Source organism: Takifugu flavidus, chromosome 10, assembly GCF_003711565.1.
Source record: "Takifugu flavidus isolate HTHZ2018 chromosome 10, ASM371156v2, whole genome shotgun sequence".
In the NCBI taxonomy this organism is placed as follows: Eukaryota; Metazoa; Chordata; class Actinopteri; order Tetraodontiformes; family Tetraodontidae; genus Takifugu; species Takifugu flavidus.
The window spans coordinates 11,379,818-11,402,387 of record NC_079529.1 but is presented as its reverse complement, the minus strand read 5'-3'; the positions used below and the strand labels follow the sequence as shown (position 1 = coordinate 11,402,387).

At 50.1% G+C, this 22,570-nt stretch overlaps 3 protein-coding genes across 7 annotated transcripts; 2 read left to right on the top strand and 1 right to left on the bottom strand.

Annotated features, from left to right (window-relative positions):
• Positions 1 to 463: 463 nt before the first annotated feature.
• On the bottom strand, positions 464 to 10,185 carry pogzb (pogo transposable element derived with ZNF domain b). Of its 4 annotated transcripts, XR_008952257.1 has the most exons (20): positions 9,515 to 9,797; positions 9,258 to 9,390; positions 8,629 to 8,709; positions 8,320 to 8,534; positions 8,157 to 8,241; positions 7,885 to 8,061; positions 7,704 to 7,811; positions 7,400 to 7,589; positions 7,003 to 7,154; positions 6,399 to 6,499; positions 6,178 to 6,324; positions 5,933 to 6,067; positions 5,671 to 5,861; positions 5,441 to 5,590; positions 5,295 to 5,354; positions 5,103 to 5,215; positions 3,229 to 4,866; positions 3,113 to 3,149; positions 883 to 3,023; positions 464 to 797 (listed from the first exon to the last, which is right to left on the bottom strand). XR_008952257.1 is itself a non-coding variant. In XM_057044323.1 (19 exons), exons 2-19 carry the CDS (start codon positions 9,367 to 9,369, stop codon positions 1,055 to 1,057), a joined length of 5,661 nt encoding a protein of 1,886 aa, XP_056900303.1. In that variant the 5' UTR covers positions 9,370 to 9,390; positions 9,849 to 10,185; the 3' UTR covers positions 464 to 1,054. The 4 variants fall into 4 exon arrangements, 3 of the variants coding, with proteins under 3 accessions (XP_056900303.1, XP_056900302.1, XP_056900304.1); XM_057044323.1 differs by lacking the exon at positions 9,515 to 9,797 and adding an exon at positions 9,849 to 10,185 and having other exon boundaries at positions 464 to 3,023; XM_057044322.1 differs by having other exon boundaries at positions 464 to 3,023.
• si:dkey-23o4.6 (retinol dehydrogenase 13) lies at positions 9,635 to 14,110 on the top strand. Its single transcript, XM_057044329.1, has 8 exons — positions 9,635 to 9,766; positions 11,066 to 11,203; positions 12,272 to 12,406; positions 12,696 to 12,887; positions 12,974 to 13,135; positions 13,219 to 13,338; positions 13,620 to 13,824; positions 13,894 to 14,110. Exons 1-8 carry the CDS (start codon positions 9,739 to 9,741, stop codon positions 13,997 to 13,999), a joined length of 1,086 nt encoding a protein of 361 aa, XP_056900309.1. The 5' UTR covers positions 9,635 to 9,738; the 3' UTR covers positions 14,000 to 14,110.
• A 693-nt stretch (positions 14,111 to 14,803) lies between these two features.
• plekho1b (pleckstrin homology domain containing, family O member 1b) lies at positions 14,804 to 22,502 on the top strand. 2 transcript variants are annotated; one of them, XM_057044327.1, is made up of 6 exons: positions 14,804 to 15,095; positions 15,625 to 15,771; positions 18,978 to 19,118; positions 20,222 to 20,326; positions 20,577 to 20,675; positions 20,756 to 22,502. In XM_057044327.1, exons 1-6 carry the CDS (start codon positions 15,069 to 15,071, stop codon positions 21,365 to 21,367), a joined length of 1,131 nt encoding a protein of 376 aa, XP_056900307.1. In that variant the 5' UTR covers positions 14,804 to 15,068; the 3' UTR covers positions 21,368 to 22,502. The 2 variants fall into 2 exon arrangements, with proteins under 2 accessions (XP_056900307.1, XP_056900308.1); XM_057044328.1 differs by lacking the exons at positions 14,804 to 15,095; positions 15,625 to 15,771 and having other exon boundaries at positions 18,985 to 19,118; positions 20,251 to 20,326.
• The last annotated feature ends 68 nt before the right edge of the window (positions 22,503 to 22,570 follow it).

Here is a 22,570-nt window from a genome sequence, read left to right as displayed (position 1 = left end):
CGTGGCCTACACATACTCAGCTTCAAGAGGCAGGCAGGGGCGTGGCCTAATCATCAGCAAACTGTTCAAGAGGCAGGCAGGGGGCGTGGCCTACCCAGCAGCCAACTGCTGGTTAGCAGAGCTCTGAGCAAGTCTGTGTGAGCTGGATGTTGAGCTGGAGTCTGCATGTTTCGTGTTCTGTTCATGTGCTGCCTCCAATTTGTGCTTTGAAAAGTTCTCATTCTGATCAAATTAGCTTTTTTGATCACATACACAATCATTCATTGTACAACATGCAGTAAAATGTACTGTTTGTCACCCACCTGTATAATGTGTATGTATATATATATATATATATGTGTGTGTGTGTGTGTGTGTTTTGTGTGTATACAATAACAAAAAATAACAATATATAAGAAAAACAATGAGCAAATATCCAATATACCAACAATATACATTTTCCCATAACAATAAAAGCAAACTGTTATAAAGTTATAAGTTATTTTATTGATGAACCAGCCTCTGAATCGTCACCGAGAGGATGAGTTGAGTTAGAGCAGATTCAAAGTCTTTAGTCTGATGAATGAAGTAAAAAGATGAATGCGCGTCTCTCACTCCTCATCCTGCAGGATTGTGCTTCTTCAGCAACACCTAAGCACCTATTTGAAACTCAGTAAAATGGGGTTTTTTTCAGTTTTTTTGAGTTTCTGCCTAATTTGGTACTACTACATTTGGTCATGGAAGGCACCATCTCTAGGAACCCGTAGAAAGGCTGACACCTCCTGAGCCCTTGTGATATGATGAAATGAACCAATACACTGAAAATAAACAAGAAAACAAAAGCACTCATTGACTGAATGGGGTGACATTGACACTCAGACATCTGACATTTGGAGGAAGAACCTGATCTCCAACGGTCCACCAGGGGGCCAGAGCTGAGACGGCTGTCATCATCGAACAGATTTCTAAACATCTGGGATGAAACGATGGAGCTTCAGTCCAGGCGCGAGAAGCTCTTCACGTGACCTTTGAGTGTCCTTCCGTTGAGAGCAGGGATGATGTCACATGGTTCTTCTCAGTGTTTCTTTACTCTGTCGTCCACGTCAGAGCCATCAGTCCTGCTCTTGACCATTATTTTCCACTCGTCCCCAACATCTTCTCCAATCACAATGCGTGTCCCTCGTCTTTCATTGCTCAAATCCTTTCTGTCTTTGTCTGTAGCTTTGGCTTCCTCTTCACTGTCCTCTGTTATATGTGAAACCTTTTTCTTACCGTCCAGCTTCTGTGGATTTTTTGTTCCCTCTATCCTGTCCTGTTGTTCTTTGATGCAGCCCTCTGATGTCCTCATTTCTTTAATCCTGACCTCTCCTCCCCCCTCTGGTAAGCTCTTGTCCTGCCCCATCTCAGCGTTCCCTCTTTCATTCACATTTCTACATGTGTCTTGATTCATTTCTTCCTGCTCCTCAAGTCTGCCTTCCCTCTCTGCCATCTTTGAGTCCTTACCATCTGACCAGACCTTCATCTCATCTCCAGTGTTCTCCAAGTCCTCCTCCTCCACAGCGTCTTCACCTTCCAAGTCAAGCACCTCGTTAGAAATGTCTGCCAATGCTTCAGGACCCAGCAGGGTTTCAGTTAAGGTCTTGATGAGGTCTGATTGTACCTCCTCTGGTTTCTGATTGGTAAATACATCCATCTCAGGGTCTATTTGCTTTTCTCTTCCCGGCAGAAGGTCTGCCAGTTGGAACGACTTCCTCCAAAGGTCTGGGAGCTTGTTCATGTGTGTCAGGGCCTCAATAACCCAATCCACCAAAATCTGGGCCACATTTGCTTGAAGCTGTTGGGGTGATGACTCCTCCAACTCTTTTGGGTTTCCAGAAGTCAACTTTGCCCAACGAGACAGCAGGAAGAATTTGAGAACGGGCTTTAGACAAATCTCCAAGGGCTGAAGACGAAAGGAGCAGCCACCAGGAATCATTGCTGGGAGGGTACCGGATCCACTGATGGACGTCAGGAAAGAATCTCTTAAGTGCTCCCGATGTCGGTCTAAGACTAACATGGTTTTATGAGGATTAGGTGAACTGGAAACATGTGGTATCCAGATCTTGTTGGTCCAGAGTTCCAATACTTCTTCTACTAGCAGACTGTCTGCACCCTCTTCTACCACAATGAACTCTGGTACACATTTCTGAGACAACTTCCTGTTCGTCATCACCAGGGAGGGCAGCATGATGCCGTTGGCAAGCACTGCCAGGTAGACTGTGACCAGAGGTACTGACCCGGTCAGTTCCAGAGCCTCTGAGCAGCGAGCCTTGTCCTGAACGACCCTCAAATCTACAAACAGACACAATTCATCCATCGCAGCCACAGTACCCTCTGCTAGTGTCTTGACCTGGATTATCCTCTTGGTAAATGTCCTGAAGGATTCGACCTTGGCCTCTAGGGAAAGAGGCAGACTTCGTGCCATCGTGGCCTCTCTGAAGATGCTCTGAACGCCCAGCCGATGATGCAGCATGAAGTGCACCGCCCATTCATAGGAGATGCGGAAGGAGTCGCTGAAAGTTCCCTTCTTCTTCAACATGGAAGCTTTATGGAAAAGGCTACTCTCAGTAATGGGAAGTTGCTGCTCACGCATGGAAAGCACCCAGGCAACCATGTGTTCTCTCCCATCAGCATTGACTTCCTGTTCTTGCTCACTTTGTGTCAAACACTTCCTGGCTTCCTTTAGCCAGAACGAAATGAGGCGAGTGTCAGTTGAGAAGCTCCGAGAGGCTTGGTGGAGTCCCTCGCACAGGGCAAACAGGGCGATCCTTAGCTGTCGAGTGTTGAGAGAATCATCGCGACCTTTGCCGAGGACAGCCGGGGGCCGGGACTGACCGTTCGGTGCCGACGCTGGACGGCTGTCTACTTTTGGAAGTTCTTCCTTTATAACAACGTCTTCATCGATGTCAGCCGGTTTCTCCTCCTCATCGGAAAGGTCTGTGTCCTCCACCGGGGCCATAGCTCCATCCACGTTGTCCTGAGTTTCATTCACATCAACGTCTCCACTAGAAAAGAGGAGTGAACTCACATGATCAATATACACTTTTAATCAAATAGAGAATAAAACAGAGCAGATCTTTAGTGGAAAGATGACCTTATTCTGTCCTTGAGAAATCCAATCCTTGCCGAGCCTGTGAAAGATAAAAAAAAAATAACCACGGGGTTGTTTCAGAAAAACAAAGAATTCTTAAGCAGAACTATAATTGCAACCTTTATGAAGAGGCGGCAGGCCGTGGAACTCCCAGAAGCAGCTCGGCTGCTTGCACAGGTTGACCCCACAGGTGCTGCAGCCGTAGACACTCTCGTGGCGAAGGTTCTTCAAGTTGCAGTTCTTGCACCTCTTTGAAAAGGTGCTGATCTTTGCCAGCCTGTGTCTCTCTTTCACCAGCTCTTCTGTAGGCCCTATGCTTGTGCGGGACCTGGCCATCTCACCGGGGTCCAGGTACTTTTGACCACACTTGGCCAGTTGGTTCCCTAATCGCTTGCGGAAGATGACCTGAGTAAAAAGGCCATCCTGTACCCAGGGCGGCGGGCTATCTTTTCGGCTCTCCCTCAGCATTATGAAGGCATTGACTATGCTAAGGTTTACTAAAAACCAGAAGAGGTTGCGCCAGTGCTTGTCCTGAGGGATTCCTCCCAGAGGGTTGCAGGCAAGGAGTTGTTTGCAGATGTCTACCCCGCGCATGTTTTCCTGCAAGAGTCGGAAGGCCAACGGGCGGTGAACCGGGTCAAGTTCACCTACTTTGGTCTGAGATCTCCTCCAAACAGTGTCATGTTCCCCTGGAGCTGCGTTAGTAGACAGGCAGCCCATCTCTTTCATGTCCCTCCAACGTGTCACCAACAGGGGGCCAAACTGCTTTTGGTGGAAGTCTCCGGGTTTGTCGAGAGACCCCTCCTCCCAGAGTTCTCTGGGCAGGATGGGACTGAACTGAGGGAAAGAACTGGAGGCATAGATGCCCTGGTCTAAAAGCTTTTGCAGAAGTGGAACAGATGCAAGAGAATTTGCCAGATAAAGATGGTGGTGCTTTCCCTCCAGGCCCTTCACCAGTTCAGAGACCACGGTGCAGCCTTGCCCCTGCTGCACCTTCTCCCCCACTTGGATGGAAAGGCGGTGGCAGTAGCCTGACTTGGAGTCGCAAAGCAGCCACACCTCCGGCTGCACCTTGGCATTCTCTTTGAGCCGACCCTCCTCCAGAGAAGGCAGCAGTGCCCGGTCCACTGCCAGACTGCAGTTCGGCTGGTACGTGCTCCACATAGCTCCACCTAAGATTTCCAGCATTGGCCTGAAGATGGACAAGGCGTCGCTGGACTGGGCACCACGACACTCTGCTGTGGTGACGCTGCCCATGCGGATGTTGGCGGCAATCTGCCTGAAACGAATCAAGCTCATTGTCTGGTAGAAGGTGTAGCTGTTATCGTTGTGAGTCCAGGACCAGTACTGTGACAGGTCAGGAAGGTTCTTGATGCCCATTAGAATGATCAGTCCAATGAATCCTCGGATCTCACTGTTGGTGACAGGAACCCAATCAGGGAAGGATGACCACAAAAACTGACACATCTTGGCGTGATCATTGGTCTCTTTGCTGATCAGTTCAATGAGAGTTTCTGGGAACAAAAGGTTAAAAAAGTCAATGGCATCGCTGTTCTTGGGCAGAAAATGTCGAGGTCCGCAACTTTCCACAAAAGGGATGACCCTGTGGTCTTTGGTGTTAGCGTCTCCTGGATGTTTCCAAGAATTTGCCGACTTCCAGGTGGAACTAGGCAAGTCTGAGTTCTGTGTCAGAAGGTCCCTCTGATCTGCAGACTGCACCTCTGCGTCACAGAATGGAATGTCGGGTTCAACACAATCTGAAAAACAAACATCTTCTGTTAGCTTGGAGAGCAGAAACTAAGCGGTTGCCGTCCCTCTTCGACTTTATTATTATTGGAAATCATCACTTGATGAAATAGAACATCTGCCCGTTCATGGATGTTGGTCTGTAGCTCTCAGCTCATTGATTATCACTCATCTGTCTCTACAGCGCCTCACCCAGGCAGACCTACGCGCACGTCCACCCAAATCACACGTTAAACCCAAATCTCACCCCGGGCGCGACAGGTGGCGCTGTAGTGTTCTGGCTTCAACCGCAGGTGCTCAGCCATGTGGTCTGCAGTCCGAGGCCTGAAGCCACAGGTGGAACACTGCAACAGAAATATACTGAGAAAACACAGGTGATCATTTAGAGGTCATAAGGTCAGAGGGAACCTTAGAAAATGTTTCTAAATTACAATCTCACCATGGAGGAGGAACTCTGTGCAGAGGAACCACTTGGTCCGTCAACGGTGGCACATGGTGACTGTAAACAACAACAAACCAATCAAAACCAATCGGATGCAGTCCACAGTGCTGGGAGGACGGCCTCCCAGAGGACGTGCTTCTTACTGGATCATATGTGCGGCGTACGCTCGAGAGCAGCAGCTGCTGTAGGGACACAGCAGACAGCGCACGTGAGTCGGGTAGTGGGCCGACAGGTCCAAAACACGGGTTCCACACTCCAAACACCTCAGATGTTCCTCATCACAGCAGGAAGTCCTGCAGGAGTGGAGCGGAGACACACATCTTTCCTTGCCCGTGCACACAGCCCCCCCCCCAGGATAGACCTTCAGGCTGACCTGCGGAGTTGGGCTCGGCGCCGCAGCGGTCGCTTCAGAGGCGACGATAAACATTTGGACTTCCCAGAGGTGAGCTGGATCAGGGATGCCTGTGGCTCTGTTTTTATGTTCATCGGCTGGATGAGAGAGGGGGGGCTCTGTAGCAGCGACGTCACTGGTGGCCTCACCTTCCTGTAGGTTCTGATGGTCACCTGTGGACACTTGGGTCAACGAAGGCAGCGCCCTTAGCTATTGGACAATGAAAGATTGCAGCAAAGCTGACCTTTGACCCCGGAGGCAGTCCTTCCAGCTGAGCTGGCCGACAGAAGCTCCGATGGTTTTCCAGCTTGTGCTGCATTTTGTCTTTGAGGAAGACAAACTGAAGACGACACCTGTTACAGTGAAAGGCCTGATTCACCTAAAACACAGGCAGTTCACACGCTGGGTTATCACATGAATAACCACCTTTACTTAATGGGGGAGAGCAGGTTGACCTGGATGACCCTGGGACCAGGCCAACGGGGTTACCTGGTGTCGGAGCAGGTGCTGCTGGTAGCTCACAGGGTTTCTGTTCACCTTTAGGCAGAAAACACACAGCAGGAAGCGAGAGTCTGCGTGGACGCTGGCGAAGTGCCGAAGGACATCCGAGTAGAAGGAGGAGCGATACGAACACACCTGCAAACCACACCTGCGTGAGAAGGCCTTAGGTCCGGCACCGAGGTGGGACAGAGGCCACAGGTCACACTCACCTGGCAGACATACGGCATTTCTCCTGGCTTATGGTTCGACTTCATGTGACTCAAGAAGACGGGTTCATTCTCAAACGCCCACTCGCAAATTCGACACATAGCTAAGAGGAGAAAAGGAAGTTGGACCTGTCTTTGTCACGTTGGTCCACTATAGAACAGAAGATACTGGATTTGCAGAAATATGACAGCATTCCCAATCTCCTCCAGCAGGACATGAAGCTAATAAAACACAAGGTTTATAGCATGAATGCTAAAGTTGAACAGCTGGCGAGAGAATGGAGGGGGGGCAGACTCAACCAAACTGAAACTAAAGCTTAAGATCAATAAATACAAACAAAGCCTGGAGTCATGCTCTAATTTGATTTATGATCACTTGCAAATGTTTGTTTCTCGGAACGAGTTGGATACATCAGCTGAAACTTTGGACTTGATTGGGTGTGTTCCCCTGCTGAAACCTACATCTTCATCACAGTGTGTCACCTCTAGTTAAGTCAGATTCAGGGCAGCCGATAGGTGAAGCTGCTGCACGTGACCAGCAGAGAAACGTCAATGAAACCTAGAGCAAGCCACCACTGGGTGGCGCTGGTGTGTAAAAGACTCTTACAGGCAGACTGGGTGGGTCCATGAACTTGTTCCTGGTGGTTCTGAAGCTGAGACAAAGACGAGAACTGTCGGTAACAGAACCTGCAGAAGTTTCTGTCCTCGACTCCTTTTTCACCAACCAAACCAGAGTGTTGGAGCATGTGCTGCATCAACCTGCATGGAGACAAACAGGTGACCCAAACGTGAACACACAGGTAAACACAACACACACACAGGCGAACCCACAGGTAAACACTAACAAACACACAGGCGAACCCACAGGTAAACACAACACACACAGGCGAACCCACAGGTAAACACAACACACACAGATGAACCCACAGGTGAAAATACCAAAGACCTTAGAGGTTTGTTGGCGGTGTGTGAGGAGGTGCACTCATTAGACTGACTGAGCTCACCTCAGATTGTTTTCTGCCAGGTATGAGCAGGTCACACATTTGAAGGCCGAGGTTTTAACCGCCAGCGTTTGTGTTTTCCTGACACTCAGGTCACCTTTAAATGTCCCGTAGTAAAAGTCGTCCACGCTCATTACCACTTTGGGGAGGCTGGATGAGGCCACAGTTGTAACAGAGGGGGAGGAGCCAGCAGCTACAAGATCATGTGACACATACAAACTCATATTGTCACACATAAACAACAATAAAGATGCAAACATTTAGGTGGCTGTGCTGTTAGGAAACAATTTGAATCCAGGATTCATACTGCTGTGCACAGCCTTTCTGCCAACGCCACTGGCTGAACCAGGGGAAGAGGCGGGGCCACCTGACGTCTGCAAGGCGAGTCCAGCCACCGGGGTCACCTGTACGTTGGCTGAAATACAACAAGACCAAAGTCAACAAACCGATCTGCTCAGCTGTGGTCGCACGTGGTTGCTGTCGCTGACCGGATCCTGGGGCACTCATGCGCAAGCCGAGCGTGGCAGACAGCTGTGGCGGGGCAGCGCCCAGCTGGGCCAGGGGGAGCGGAGGGGTGGGGACCTGTCTGAGCCGAGCCACCTGGCCCTGGGTGAGCACAGGGGACACGCCCATGTTCGGCCTCACTAACTGACCCAACGAAGAGGCTGTGAGGATGAAGAGAAGCACCATCAGTGGCGATCACTAATCTGACCCACGCCCTCGAGCTAACCACCACAGGATGGTGGCCAAAGAGACGTACACTGGATCAGAGTGAGCGGGTGGACCGCCTGGCCCGGCTGCAGGTTCAGCAACAGAGGGGCACCGTGGTTCATCACTGGAAAGCCCTGCATACACAACACAACACAACCCCTCAGCCACAGCACAGGCACCAGGCTGGGTCTCAGGAGCGTCGGGGCTCCTACCTGTGCTGTGAGCAGGATGGAGGCGTTTCCAGTGGCTGCTGGGAGGAGGAAGGTTCCACCCGCGGTCTGAGTCAGGATGAGGGGGGAAGCCTGGGCAAGTAGAGGTGGCACCGTGGCAGCAAGCGTGGTGGGGGTGGTCAGGCTGGAGGTGGAGGTTATGAGGGAGGTGGGAGGAGGACTGGCTTTGATGGAGATGGTCTGAACAGAAGAGGGAGCTGGAAAAGCGAATGGTTGTTATTCCACTCAACGTCAACGGGAGAAAACAATGAAGAACAGAAGGACTTGTTTTGGAAAAGCAGGTGCACAAACCTGTAGTGACAGGCGTGAGAGGGGAGGGAGTGTCGATAGGAGGAGTCTCTGAGGCTGGAAGAGGAGAGAGAGAATCCTCTTCTGCAGGAACACACACACAGGTGTTATGAGACGGTGTGTGAAATAGACAAGAAATAACACATATGCTGCTTTTGATGTCATGTTTAAATAATTCAGGACCAAAATGATCCTTTCCAATAATCAAAGGACATTAAATGATCCACAACCCCTGATAAGCTAATGTCTAAGCTAACTACAGCAGCATGAGCTGAAGGATTTTCCTATTCACTCTCCTCTTTAAACACAAGCTTTTACTTTGAAATCAAACTGCTCAGGAATGAGGACGGAGGTGAGCGTTCAGACTGTTTGTGTTTACTGACGTTTACTTATATTTGAGAGGAAAGTCATCATTTAAGGTCCACAGCTTCAATCTTCCGCTACAAGTCAAATCCTAACAATCACGGGGCGGGAAGCACAAACTAAATTCAAGTCTGATCTTGATCTGATCCAGCACCCACTGCAGTCAAAGGTCGGACCTAAACGTGATATATGTAAAAGTCTGACCATTTTTGATTGCAAATGTAGATTATCAAAGAGCAGCAGTGGGATGAACCTGCAGGTGTGCTCACCTGGCTCACAGTTGTCCATGAAGTCCACATCCTCCTCCTCCACACTGTCATCCACCTGTTGCCATGGCTCCAGCTCCTCCTCTTCACACTCCATAAATAACTGGGTATCCATATTGCTGTGGGGACCATGAAACTGTTGAAAAGAAAAGGGAAGAAAAGAGTTTCAGGAGACGTTTGCTGGCAGCATTCTAATTCCCTACTGAAAGATCTTCACGGAGCATTTAAACCAGTTTAGCAGCATTGTGGTGGCTGCTCACTGGAGAGATTCTGCTGTTGTAATGTCAGGCTGCGGTCACAGGGGGCGTTCCTCCATGTCCTCTCTGGGTCTTCGGGCTGATTCTCCACAGGAGCAGCCGCCAGACTCCCCAGGAGCAAAGTTTTGCTGCATGAGGTTCGCGAAACACCAAAGCGACTGCAGAACGGGACCGAACCGTCTGAAGACCCAGCGCAGCCCACTGCTGCTCTGGCAGACTTCCCAGCCATGCATCCGCATCACCCCGCAGTCTACGGTGAGGGACTGGTGTTGCAGGAATGATTGCTGCCGTGCTGAGTTAACTTGGACCGGACCGGACTGAGCTGTGCTGGTCTTACCTATGTGTGTAGCGGCAGAGCAGAACAACAGAACCCCAACAGTCTGGCAAGATTCTCCCTCAGCCGCGCAGGGGGCGGGCCTTCCCACTTCTTCCCATGCCAGAGCCGCCTATTGGTCGGAGACGCGTGTACGTCACTTCCCCCAGACGACGACGTCTGTGATTGGTCGATGGTAGTATCCCAGGCGGAATTTTTTTAGTCTCTCCATCTGCGGAGGAATGTGGGTTTTGGCGTTAAAGAGCTCCGGAGTGGCGGAAGCGATGGCGGTTTAGCAAATAAACGTACCCTAAACCCGGACGGCGGCGGAGAAATGCTAAAAATCCAGCACGTTTACTGTATGGGCGCCATTTTGTTTTGTTAGTTAAACAGGGGCGGGGCTGGTTGTGACGTCACCGCAGAAACACAAAAACTGAAAGACTGTTAATGGACTTCCTTCTGGTGTGATTATGATGCTGTTTCAAACGTTTCCCGAAGCTGATCCGTTGCCCCTGGAGCTGGTACAGACTGAAGTTGGTTCAATCTGCTTGTTTGCAAGGAGAAACAGTCGCACTGTGTGTGCATTCTTTCAAAATGAACAATCTGTATTCCTGATGCAGTACCACACTGGACACAAACCCAATCTGGACCAAATATGGTCCCCCTTACAAACATCTCATCTTATGAATAATAAAAATATAGGATCATAATCATAAATTCACCAATCAAACTCCATCTTTCCTTTTGACTGCCTGATGAAGGTGCTTTACCAAAATGTGTACGAGTCTACTTTAAGGTTTATATAACCAAGCAACCACAAAAAGGTTTTGAAGGGACAGAGAGCACCTTGAATATTTTTCTACTTATTATTCTCCCAGCACAAGAGTACCTCTAAGATAAAGTAAAGAAAATATTTGGGAGTGCAGGAAGCCCTCCAGCACAGACAACGAGGAAGTCCTGAAGTCCTGTTCTCTTTTCTCCCCCTGAAGACTGAATTCCCAGGATTTGAACACACACACACACACACACACACACACAGACAGTTACCCTGGCCCCCTGGCCCTTCCTTCTACCACAGTGACCAGAACCAGCTCGGCATGTTTCTTCCTGTCCAGGTTCTATGTATCTCATCCTGGCAGTCCTGTTTCTGGATAATCTGCTCTAATCCCAGTTAATCTGCCAACCCCCTTCCTCGGTTCTTGGTCTGCTCGCTTTCAACCTCATTCTTTTCTGACTTGCAGAGATGAGAGCTGTAACTCTGGGGGGGTTCCTGGTGCTTCCCTGGTCCAGCAATGGTGGTGCAGACATGGAGCACAGGCTGGAGGAAGGGACCCATAGGCTGCTGAAGTGTGGGGCTCTTCTGGGAGTCACTGTGTTCTGTAAGAATCCTAATTTTATTTTTTGTGTTTGTGATGTCACAGGCAACAGCATTAAAATCAACGACATCAGAGGAAATGTGCCAGGAGGAAGTAAAGATTCTGCTCAGTGCCTCAGTGCCTTAAGCCTCATTCAGGCTTCTCCGTCTGTGTATTTTATGGGAGGGGGTCCGATGAAGTTATGTTGCTATGTAGCATGTTGCCTTCTCCTTGGAGCGCAACATTTGTCACCTCTGTCTTCCTCTGCTGGTTGTCCTCTACCAATGGTGTCTGGTTGATCAAAACTACCAATTTATGAGAATGGATCTGAAAGTACCACAGGACCTAAACTTCATAGACCATAAACTTTGGATGCTTGTGGGACTCCAGCACAGAAGATCCTAGACACAACATAGCAAGTGCATTTACATGCACACAAGGAAAACAAATTCCAGCGGTATTCCTTTACATAAAATGCATGCGGAGGTTGTAGCTTGACTAGCAGCGGCCCAGTCGGTGTAATACTGATGTATCTGAAAGATAGATTGTGTAACGACTGGCTGTATCCTCTGCAGGCCCGTTGCAATATACGCTGGCCACATTCACCAGCTCGGCCACTTGCACATAGCAGGCCGAGATTACTTGATTTCAACTATAGTCCCGCTAGTGCAAACTGCTTTGTCGACAGAAAGCACACTTGTATGAATTATGCCTGCCAGTTGAGTGACAAGTGTAGTCAGGTTTCCATGTGCATGTAAATGCACGTAATGATTGTTTGCCAAATGTGTCTCAGAGGTATCTTTCCACACCATATGTACGGTCTGGTAGACCCATCTACCAAGTTCTTGTTCCTGTGTGATGATGACAACCCCTCTGTCACTACATTTTTAATGACACTCCAATAACCAAATTATTGCCTCAATCTGACCGTAACTGGAGCGCATGTAAAGGACTTAGTCCCACTGATATCGCTTCTCTCAATGCACCGTGTGTTGGGATAGTTGAACCCTGAGAGGAAGTGACATCATTGACAGCTTTCCCCACAGTTCTGATATTGTGTATGTGTGTGTGTGTGTGTGCGTTTGCATGCAGGTTTGACAATGTTGAGGAGGTGGATTGCAGGTGGAGTTTGCTGCTGTTCTGTTCAACTGGATGGGAAAACGGTGCTGATAACTGGAGCAAACACTGGAATCGGAAAAGAGACCAGCAGAGAGTTGGCTCGCAGAGGTTTGTGTGTTCTGGAACATTCTGATCCCTGGCAGGACATCTGGGTTACCACAACCAGCAAGTGTAAACTTAAGATGTTGCACTCGAAAAATTCCCCAGATGTGGATCAGGACTTTGGGAAGGTTCGCAAACAGCACCACACCAAATTCCCTCTGAAAAAAGGTCCTGTCATGGAGAGTCTGACACTCCATGCTGACTCCTCCTAAGCCAATTATAACATCTGTGTTTGTGTGTGACTACCTTGGTTCTCCTGAGGTGATACAGCATGCATGTGACTTGTCAATCGCAGGAGCGCGGGTGGTTATGGCGTGCAGGGACCTGACCCGTGCAGAGAGCGCTGCAGATGAGATCCGACTATCGACAGGAAATGGTAATGTGGTGGTCAGACACCTGGACCTGGCCTCGCTGTACTCCATCAGACAGTTCACAAAAGAGTTTCTGGAGACAGAGGAAAGACTGGACATTCTCATCAACAATGCAGGTGAGTTCATCTGTCGGTCTCCACACCTGTCTGACTGACTGAGTCTGGCTGACTGGCTGCTCTGTCTCTCCATGGTTTGTCTTCAGGAGTGATGATGTGTCCACGATGGCTGACAGAAGACGGCTTTGAGACTCAGTTTGGTGTCAATCATCTGGGCCACTTCCTCCTAACCAATCTGTTGTTGCCAAAGTTAAAGAGCTCTGCCCCCAGTCGTGTGGTCACAGTGTCATCCATTGCCCATCGGGGGGGTAGGACCCGTTGCTCCTGATGTTCTAGTGCATGATCTGGTGTTTCTTCATTAATCAGTCCTGTTGTTTGTCTGATTTATCAGGTCACGTGGACTTTGATGACCTGTTCTTCAGCAGAAGGTCCTACAGTTCTCTGGAAAGCTACAAACAGAGTAAACTAGCCAACATCCTGTTCTCTGGAGAGCTCGCCCGGCGACTCAAAGGTCCCCACGAACACTACGCACACAGGCAGTAACAAGACACAACGGCAGTCCGAAGCGTTTGACTGTTGAGATAATTGATCTGTCCAATGTTCGGAGCATTCCAGTAATCAGAGCAGGAGATTCTGGGGGAGGATCCAACCAAGGTTCTTTCTCATTGTGACATCAAAGGGCAACGGTGTTTTTTTTCTGGGTGACCACCTGGCCTTCACAGCAGGGGTCCTGAGACGCTACACACAGACACCCACCGGATATTTTGGCTGACTCAGGTGTCACCTCCACAGGTACAGGCGTATCGTCCTTCAGTCTCCACCCAGGAGTGATACGGACCGAACTGGGACGTCACGTTCACGGCTGGTTTCCAATGCTGGGGACGCTGTTGAGCCTCCCTTCGCTGCTGCTGATGAAGACGCCGACACAGGGGAGCCAGACAACCCTGTACTGTGCTCTGACCCCGGGCCTGGAACAACTATCTGGACGCTACTTCAGGTATGGAGGAATCTTTTGTGGTTGACACGAGTCCCACCGTGACAAAACTCATCTGTATTTTTTGTTCAGTGACTGTGCAGAGAAGGAAACAAGTCCTGAGGGACGGGACGCAGTGGCGGCCAGGAGGCTGTGGGAGGAGAGCGCTCGACTGGTTGGCCTGAGAGACACGTGCTGACGACAGCGTCATCAGGGGAGGAAAACAGGAACTTTTGGGGTTGTGGATGACGTGTTGACCTGCTCTGATGTCACAGTTTGTCCTACATCAATAAAGTCTCTGTCTCCTGAACGCCACCGTCTCTCAAACACACACGTGACACAACCAGTCAGGCTCAAGCTGTCGCTCCTCACAACGTCCCCCCGGTTCTCCAACACAAAGTTTGGTTGTCATCAGCTGCAGGGAGCTGATCCTCCATGGGGGGTAGACTTACTGGTTATACTGGGACAGAGAAGATAGGTAGTGTGTTGTTGGGTCAGTGGAGAAGAAGGATGGACGTGTGTCACACAGGTAAACACAGAGATGTTAAACCCTCCATGTCTTTTACTGGAGCAGACTGGTGCTAATCTTGACTCGTGTTGATAAGCAGCTTCCTGTGACCAGTTGGCAGTTGTCAGGTTTCCTGAGGCCAGCAGGAAGGACTGATTCCTGGGTGTCTGGTCCAGCCTCCTGCTCCTCGTGTTGTTGTTGCTGCTGATTAATGACGTGTGTCAGATTATAATCCTGAGATCGGCTCACATCCCTCAGTCTGACCCAATTTGATGATCTGTGCTTAGTGAAACCGATTCCAGACCAGATTAGTCTACAAACATCTGTCAACATCCAGAACACAAACGGTCTCTCACTCACACACACACACACACCACACACACACACACACACACACACACACACACACCAGAGGGCAAACGTGCGCAGTTTGTCGGGCCAGTCTATAGGAGGCGCTCTGATTCCTCCGAGGAGTCGCTGAGCCAGCAGGGAGTCCTGAGGAGGAGGAGGGGGAGGAGGAGGAATTGGACACCGACTCTCAGAGCGCCTCCTGCCCCGTTAGAGCGCAGAGGGAGCCGGAGGCAGCAACGCGGAGCGATGAGCACAGTCGCCCGTGGAAGAGAAGCTGAAGAGCGGCCGAGCTGAGGAAGAGTCCCCGGTGCTTCGGAACCAACTTGGGCGGCTTCTCCCACCACTGACGGGGAATAACGGAGTTTCGCTAAAAGTCCAGAAGTTACGAAATTTTCTTTCCACCGACATTATGAAAAAGAACCAGTCCGGGAGACGGGTAAGTGTGACCGGACCGACACCGCCCGCCGTCACGGCCCGGTTCTAACGTCAAACGAAAATCCAGCAACAATAGGATTAGATTCAACGCTTATTCTGGATGAAACTGTAAAAGCTGCCTCGATTAAGTACCAGTTTCCGGTTTACACAACAAAAGCTGCTCTGGCCTTTAAAACTAGGTTACAAACAGCGCAACCGGAACTAAAAGTGCACATTAAATGTTGAAATTGTTGCCTAGATTTACATCTAAGACTGTGAAATTTAGGATTTAAAAATTATCTTAAAACTTAATTAATACTCAGTTGTTCTGCCAGTTGTTTGTTATTAGTTGTGCAGTATTCCTGAGAAAGTTACTTCAGACCAGTCCAGGACAGAACCAGAACCTGGTTACATCTTACACCTCTACGGGATTCTGTTCCTTTAATCCCAAATTCAGATGAAGAAGACCTTCATCTTTCTGACGTTTTTAACAGAAGATCAACTAAAAATGTTCAGATGCTCCATTGACAGCTGCTGTTTCCTGTCTGTAGGGTCCACAGGACTCAGCCCCACAGCACATTCAGCCTGACAAGGTAGGCTGGATCCGAAAGTTCTGTGGGAAAGGGATCTTCAGAGAGATCTGGAAGAACCGCTTTGTGGTTCTGTGGAGAGAGCAGCTGTTCATCTGTGAGAAAGAGGTGAGTCGGAGAGGACATGGCCTGATCGCTTATAGATTTATGATCAGCAGCAGATCAGATATCTACGTCTGTGGCTTCCTGATCACCATGGCAACAGCGGTGTCAACCGTATGTGCTGCCGAGGAAACTCCAGATAAGATCAGAGTTCTGCTGGGAACAACTCATTTGATGAAGAACCGTGATCAGAATGCCTCCACGCTCATGCTGAATGGGTGCTGCTGAGTTCGGGGCTTTCTTCGGACCTCTTCTGCTCGAGTCGAGTTTCAGTCCAAGCTGCAGACACACACGGCGGTCCGATTTCACTGCTGCACTTGCTGGATGTCCTCTCAGAACCTTTCAAGACCCCCATCTGCTGATTCAGAACCAGAACATCTTTACATGAACACCTGCCCAGATGCTTCATTTTAGCCCATTAGTGAGCACACTAAGTAGGTCACACACCCTGCTCCCTATGTAGTGGGTAGGGAGCAGGGAACAAGTGTGTGACACCAGTCAAAGCCACTTTCTCTCTCCCTCCCTCCCATCCTCTGTCTCTCTGCCCCGCTCTCTCTCTCTCTCTCCCTCTCTCTCCCAGGAAGTCTCTGTTTAATGTTGGTCAATAATGGATAATGTTTCCATGACGATTAATGAGGGAACCCTAACCTGCAGGAGATGGATGGATACATTTACTCCTGCTGTGAGAGAGAGAGAGAGAGAGAGAGAGAGAGAGAGTATATACTGTGTTGAACGGGCCTGTGCTGAGGGGTTAGGGTGACGCCGGCGTCTCCGGTAGATGTCCAGCTCTCCATCCAACGGTCCGAGCCTCTTCATCAGTCCGGGGCCGTCTCCCCTGGTCATACGGTTCATCGGCTCCCTCCCGCTGGTCAAGTCCCAACTCACCACTCAAGTCGTCAGTTCTTTTGACGTGGAGACACATCTAACGTGGCCCCACCTGCTCATTCAGGGCTCCTGTAGGAGTCCCGTTCACACCTTTATCTGGGCCTCTCAACATTTCCCTGGTCTGTTCTGATCATCTTCGGGTCATTGTCAGAATGGAGCGCTTGGTTCTGAGGGTTCTGACCTTTCCTTAGCACAAAGACCCTTATTGAGCTGTAGCTCCAGGTGGTCTACATCATCCTGGCAGTTACTCTGCTGATGGCTCTGATGAGCCTCTGCAGGCGTATCTACAGTGTTGGATGAGATAGTTAGACACAGTTGATCCGTGTTTACTATTTATTTGTTGTTTTGTGCCATGCTGTCCATCTGATATGAAAAGACAACAGTTCCAACTAGACAGGGTCAACACCAGTCCTCCGCCCGACCAACAGAAGAGCTGACCCAGTCTCCACCTCATACCTTCACAGGTGGCTGCAGCCCTGAACCTCCTACCTGGTGCTCACAAATCCTCTTCCTGGTGTTGGGGTGTCACCAATGGCCTGTGCTTCCTTTACCAGCCTCACTTCAGTCATCTTCATTTTATTTCCTTTTGGATCAGCAGTCTAGAAGCTCTCGATTTACCGGTGGATCTTCGTTCCTACCCTCACCTATGGTCATGAGCTTTGGGTAATGACCAAAAGAACAAGATCACGGGCACAAGCGGCTGAAATGAGCTTCCTCCGTAGGGTGGCTGGGCTCTCCCTTAGAGATAGGGTGAGAAGCTCTGCCATCCGTGAGGAGCTCGGAGTAGAGTCGCTGCTCCTCCGCGTTAAGAGGAGCCAGATGAGGTGGCTTGGGCATCTAGTCAGGATGCCCCCTGGACGCCTCCCTGGTGAGGTGTTCAGGGCATGTCCCTCCGGTAGGAGACCCCCGGGGAGACCCAGGACACGTTGGAGAGACTATGTCTCTTGACTGGTCTGGGAACGCCTGGGGATCCCTCCGGATGAGCTGGAGGAGGTAGCTGGGGAGAGGGAAGTCTGGGCTTCTCTCCTTAGGCTGCTGCCCCCGCGACCCGACCCCGGATAAGCGGTAGAGGATGGATGGATGGATGGATGGATGGATGGATGGATGGATGGATGGATGGATGGATGGATGGATAATGGGTGGATGGATGGATGGATGGAGGATGGGTGGATGGGGATGGATGGATGGATGGATAATGGGTGGATGGATGGATGGATGGAGGATGGGTGGATGGATGATGGATGGATGGATGGATAATGGGTGGATGGATGGATGGATGGATGGATGGATGGATGGATGGATGATGATGGATGGATGGATGGATGGATGGATGGATGGGTGGGTGGATGGATGGATGATGGATGGATGGATGGATGATGGATGGATGGATGGATGGATCAGCAGTCGTGTTGATGATCCTATTTGAGGTCTCTCATCTTCTTAAGCGCTTTAACCCTTTCGGGGTCATGGGGAGGGGACACTGGGTGAAGGCAGCCCCCCCCCTGGATGAGTCGCCAGATCATCATGGGCCTTATATGAGCATTTGTGGGTTCAGTACCTTGCTCAATGGTACCTCGACAGTGTTCTGAAGGTGTTCTGGCACCTCCCCCTACTACCAGAACACCTTCCATGTTTTGTCTGCTGGGGCTGGAACCGAGAACCCTCCTCTCGTCAGCCCAGCCCCCATCGGATGGAACCAGCGCTGCAAACCCCTGTTCCAGTTGCATCCGGTGATGCGGCCTGTGGACGCTGCTGTGGTTGCTGTCTGCAGGCTCGTGCTCTGGGGAGTCTGACCTTTCAAATCGTGCATAAAAACATTGGGTGTGTTTAGCGTGTCGTCCCAACTCCTCTTTCCTCTCCTCCTTCCCTTCACTTTCTCCACCTGCTGCTTACGTGCTTTAATTCTTCACCTAGTTTTCATTTTAGACATTTCTTCAGTTCAAATGGTCTTTTCTTTTCTTTTCAAAGTTACTTTTATCCCGTGCTCCGTGTGGGTCTACCAGACTGGATACGGTTTGAGCGTTCGGCCCTTTTCTAACCAGCCTCTGCACCGTTTGGGTCGGACCTGTGGTCATGGGATCAGATTCCTTCTACTGACTTTTGGAACGTTGCTAATATCCAGTCTGTTCTTGTTCTGCAGCAGCGACTCTTTATTCTTCCAAATCTGTGTGACACCAGAAGCGAAAGCGGCGCCTCTAGATTCTAACCCGTGTTCATGCCGGTCCACGTTGTGTCTCTCCTCTAACATGTAAACCCAGCAAATGATCAGGTTCCCCTCTTCACCCTGGGTGAGCTGAGTTTAGCAGCGTGTTGCTCATGTGCTGCAGGTGAAGGAACCAGGAAGAACCGATGAGGTGCTGGACCTGTCGGATTATGAGCACTGTGAGGAGATCCGCAAGAACCGAAGTCGCAGCAAGAAGAACCACAGCAAGTTCCGACTGCAGCGCTGCAACGCACCAGGGAACACGGTACACGCCTGTCCTCCTGTCCTCCTGTCTGTCTGTCTGTCCGTCTGTCTGTCTGTCTGAGTGTGTGGGTTGTGTGTGTGTGTGTGTGTGTGTGTGTGTGTGTGTGTGTGTCTGTCTGTCTGTCTGAGTGTGTGGGGTGTGGGTGTGTGTCTGTCTCATTGTGTCTCTCTGTCTGCCTGTCTGTCTGTCTGTCCATCAGTCTCTCTTATTGTGTCTGTCTGTCCGTCTTTCTGTCTGTCTCTCTCATCGTGTCTGTCTGTCCGCCTGCCCATCTGTCTGTCTTCCTGTCTGAGTGTGTGTGTGTGTGTCTCTGTCTCATTGTGTCTATCTGTCCATCTGTCTCTCTTACTGTACCTGCCTGTCCATCTGTCTGTCTGTCTCTTTGATTGTGTCTAAGTGTCTGTCTATCTGCACGAGTGTATGCGTGTGTGTGTGTGTGTAATAAAATGCATATTTTAGCATTCACTGTAAGAAATACCACACACACACACACACACACACACACACACACACACCACACACACACACACACAGCCAGGTGCAACCATTGAGATTGTACAAAGAAAACCCACCGCGAAAGTGTGTGTGTGTGTGTGTGTAATACAATGCATATTTTAGCATTCACTGTAAGAAAACACAACACACACACACACACACACACACACACACACAGCCAGGTGCAACCATTGAGATTGTACAAAGAAGAAACCCACCGCGAAAGTGTGTGTGTGTGTGTGTGTATACAATGCATAATGCATATTTTAGCATTCACTGTAAGAAATACACACACACACACACACACGCACGCACGCACACACACACACACACACACAGAACAGAAGAGCTCACAGTTGCCAGAATGCCACAGGGAGGGGATCAGGTGGCACTAAACAGGTGTCATTTTCTCTTCCATTAGACATTCTCTCTCTCACACACACACACACACTTACACACACACACACATACAACCATCTGTGTGTGGACCTCCCACCGAGGCCTCAGAAAAGTGTGGGGGGGTTCTTCTGTGTGACGTCAGTATTGGAGCAGCAGGTCAGATGGTGTCCACTGGTGCTGACCTCTGCTGCGTGTGTTTGGTGTTGGAGGTCCCTAACCTGGTGTTCCTCGCCGTCAGCCCTGAGGAGAAGGAGTCCTGGATCAACGCCCTCAATGCCGTCATCGCCCGGGCCAAAAACCGCATCCTGGACGAGGTGACAACACAACAGCCGCACTGTCAATCACTTCTATCCCTGGTCAAAAGTTCACCTTCACACCTGACTTCCTGTTTGTTTCTCTGCGCTGAGAATGCTGAGTAATCCTCCAAAGACCGACCGGATCAGTACCTTTCTGTAACTGTAACCTGATCCTCTTAGGGTGTGTAACTCTTTGTGTGTGTGTGTGCGTGCGCGCGCACATGCCAAGGTCGCAGATTCGATGTGACTCTTCTTTGGTTGTTGCCAGGTGACGGTTGACGACTCTCAGCTCTCTCATCTCACCCGCGATCGTGTGAAAATACCTCATAGCCGCCGCCGGCCCACACGCGGTCACCTGCTCACCGTGGTGAGTTCCACTTCCTGTCACACCTTTCCTGCGCAGCTTGAGTCTGGAGTTCGGTAAACTGACTTCCTGTCTGCGTCTAGGCCTCCATCCCCTCCTCAGATGGGATGCTAACCCTGGATCTGGTCCAGGACGAGGAGAGTTGTGACGCCTTCAGGCTCAGCATGAGGAGAACGCCACCCGGCCTCAGCCCGGATGGTTCCCGGTTGAAACGTGATGGTGCTGCCTCCGCGGTGACTGCAGAGACTTCTGGGAAATCCCAAAGTCTCCCCCGGGAGGCAGCAGCTTCGTGGGAAACTCCGAGTGAACAACATCTGGCAACGGCCGTGAAGAGCCGCTGCGCCTCCGTGGACCTGATCCTGATGCATCCCGACACCAAACTGCAGGCGGCGCGGTCACCGACGGCAACGCCCATCAACAGGCTGCAAGAGCTGATCAGCCAGAAACTACAGGCTACAGAACGTCTTCTCACTGAGGTGCAGGGCGAGAAGGAGGCAGGGCCAACTGGAGGAGCAGCGGCAGAGGTAGAGAGACTCTTCACAGAGGCGCTGGCAGCCTGGAAACAGGCCCACGAGGTTCTGGAGGAGGTGAAGGAGCTGAAGGAGCTGTACCAACAGCTTTCTCCCCCTTCAGACTCAGCAAAGTGGTTTGCCCAGGACCAGAAGTTCTGTTGCGAACCACTTCAGGCCCATTGAGGACCGCCTCAGCCCAAATGGCAGCCTGAAGAGCCGAGGGAACCATTTTAACTTTAAAATGCTTTTATTCTGAAGAAGCAGCGGCAGAACTTCAGCTGGACTCTAAATGAGAAAGTGCTCAGGTTCTGAAAGCGAGATAAGAACCTTTCAAGTGAAGGAAACGTGCCAAGATGTTTGTTTCATAAATAGGTGTTTGTGATTGGCTCATGTTAGCATGCTAACATGTTCAATCCAAACAGTGATGATTGATCAGTCTACACTCGACTGCTCGACTGAGTTAGCGGTGAAGCTAAATGCTAACTCGTGAAATACAGAACTGAAAGAATCGACTGCCCAACAGTCCGATGTCATGGAGTCATGCTGGACGTTGAGGAACAAACCGGCTGAGCTTTTCACAGGTGTAAAAAGGTTCCCCTCAAGATTTAATGACCAACTTTAATCAAATGTGTGACAAATCAGGTTTTTTGAGTTCTGGGTAAATTTTCTTTTTTGCTTTTAAATCTTTGTGTTTAATTATGACCTGCCAGTGCTCATGTCTGGCTTTATACTCATAAAATAGCACAACACAGGCATAAGAGACGGCAGCCTTCACCCACCATCACCCTCACTGGTGAAGAGACGAACACGAGTGGGTGTGAAACAACCACCACAATCGGTACCATGGAGGGAGGAGAGGAACCACATTGGTGTTCTTAAAGTGGCTGCTGCTGTCCAGATCTGTACGTCTGTGAGACCAAACCACCACTGCACCTACTACACCTAAACACCACCTGCGATGCCATGGTTACTCCCAGATAGTCTCTACCCTCATGCTAATGTTGGCTGTTTAGACAGGTGAAGGAACGTTGTTAGCCAGCAGGGCGGGGCCGTAGCCAAGGTGCAGAGATAAGATGTTCAATGGAAACAGATCAGCTGCACCAATAGGATACACTGAGAAAACACCTGGTCTGTGTGTGTACCTCCATCATCATCATCATCATCCAGGGGGTGGTGCACAGGTTAGAATGGAGATTTCTGGGTTACATTCATTAAAAACATTTCAGCATTGTGACATCAGAACGCTTGAACTTCTATTTTTCCATCATCTTCAGGAACCCCATCAAGGCTTTCAAAATAAAAGCACCAAATTCAGAAATTTTGTTCAAGAGATCGTGTTGCACAGCTGTTTCGCAGCGCCTCCTTGTGGTCCAGAGGGTACTACAG

What these genes read in the sequence shown, in the direction of transcription:
- plekho1b (XM_057044327.1), top strand. Translation starts at nt 15,069, where the DNA reads ATGAAAAAGAACCAGTCCGGGAGACGG. An exon ending in GCAACGCACCAGGGAACACG is followed by an intron (nt 19,119 to 20,221) that starts GTACACGCCTGT and finishes TTGGTGTTGGAG; the next exon opens with GTCCCTAACCTGGTGTTCCT. An exon ending in GCGGTCACCTGCTCACCGTG is followed by an intron (nt 20,676 to 20,755) that starts GTGAGTTCCACT and finishes GTCTGCGTCTAG; the next exon opens with GCCTCCATCCCCTCCTCAGA.
- pogzb (XM_057044323.1), bottom strand. Translation starts at nt 9,369, where the DNA reads ATGGATACCCAGTTATTTATGGAGTGTGAAGAGGAGGAGCTGGAGCCA. An exon ending in AGCACCTGCTCCGACACCAG is followed by an intron (nt 6,068 to 6,177) that starts GTAACCCCGTTG and finishes CCTGTGTTTTAG; the next exon opens with GTGAATCAGGCCTTTCACTG. An exon ending in CCTGCCGCCTCTTCATAAAG is followed by an intron (nt 3,150 to 3,228) that starts GTTGCAATTATA and finishes TATCTTTCACAG; the next exon opens with GCTCGGCAAGGATTGGATTT.
- si:dkey-23o4.6 (XM_057044329.1), top strand. Translation starts at nt 9,739, where the DNA reads ATGCATCCGCATCACCCCGCAGTCTACG. An exon ending in TCTGGGAGTCACTGTGTTCT is followed by an intron (nt 11,204 to 12,271) that starts GTAAGAATCCTA and finishes GTTTGCATGCAG; the next exon opens with GTTTGACAATGTTGAGGAGG. An exon ending in CAGAGAGTTGGCTCGCAGAG is followed by an intron (nt 12,407 to 12,695) that starts GTTTGTGTGTTC and finishes TGTCAATCGCAG; the next exon opens with GAGCGCGGGTGGTTATGGCG.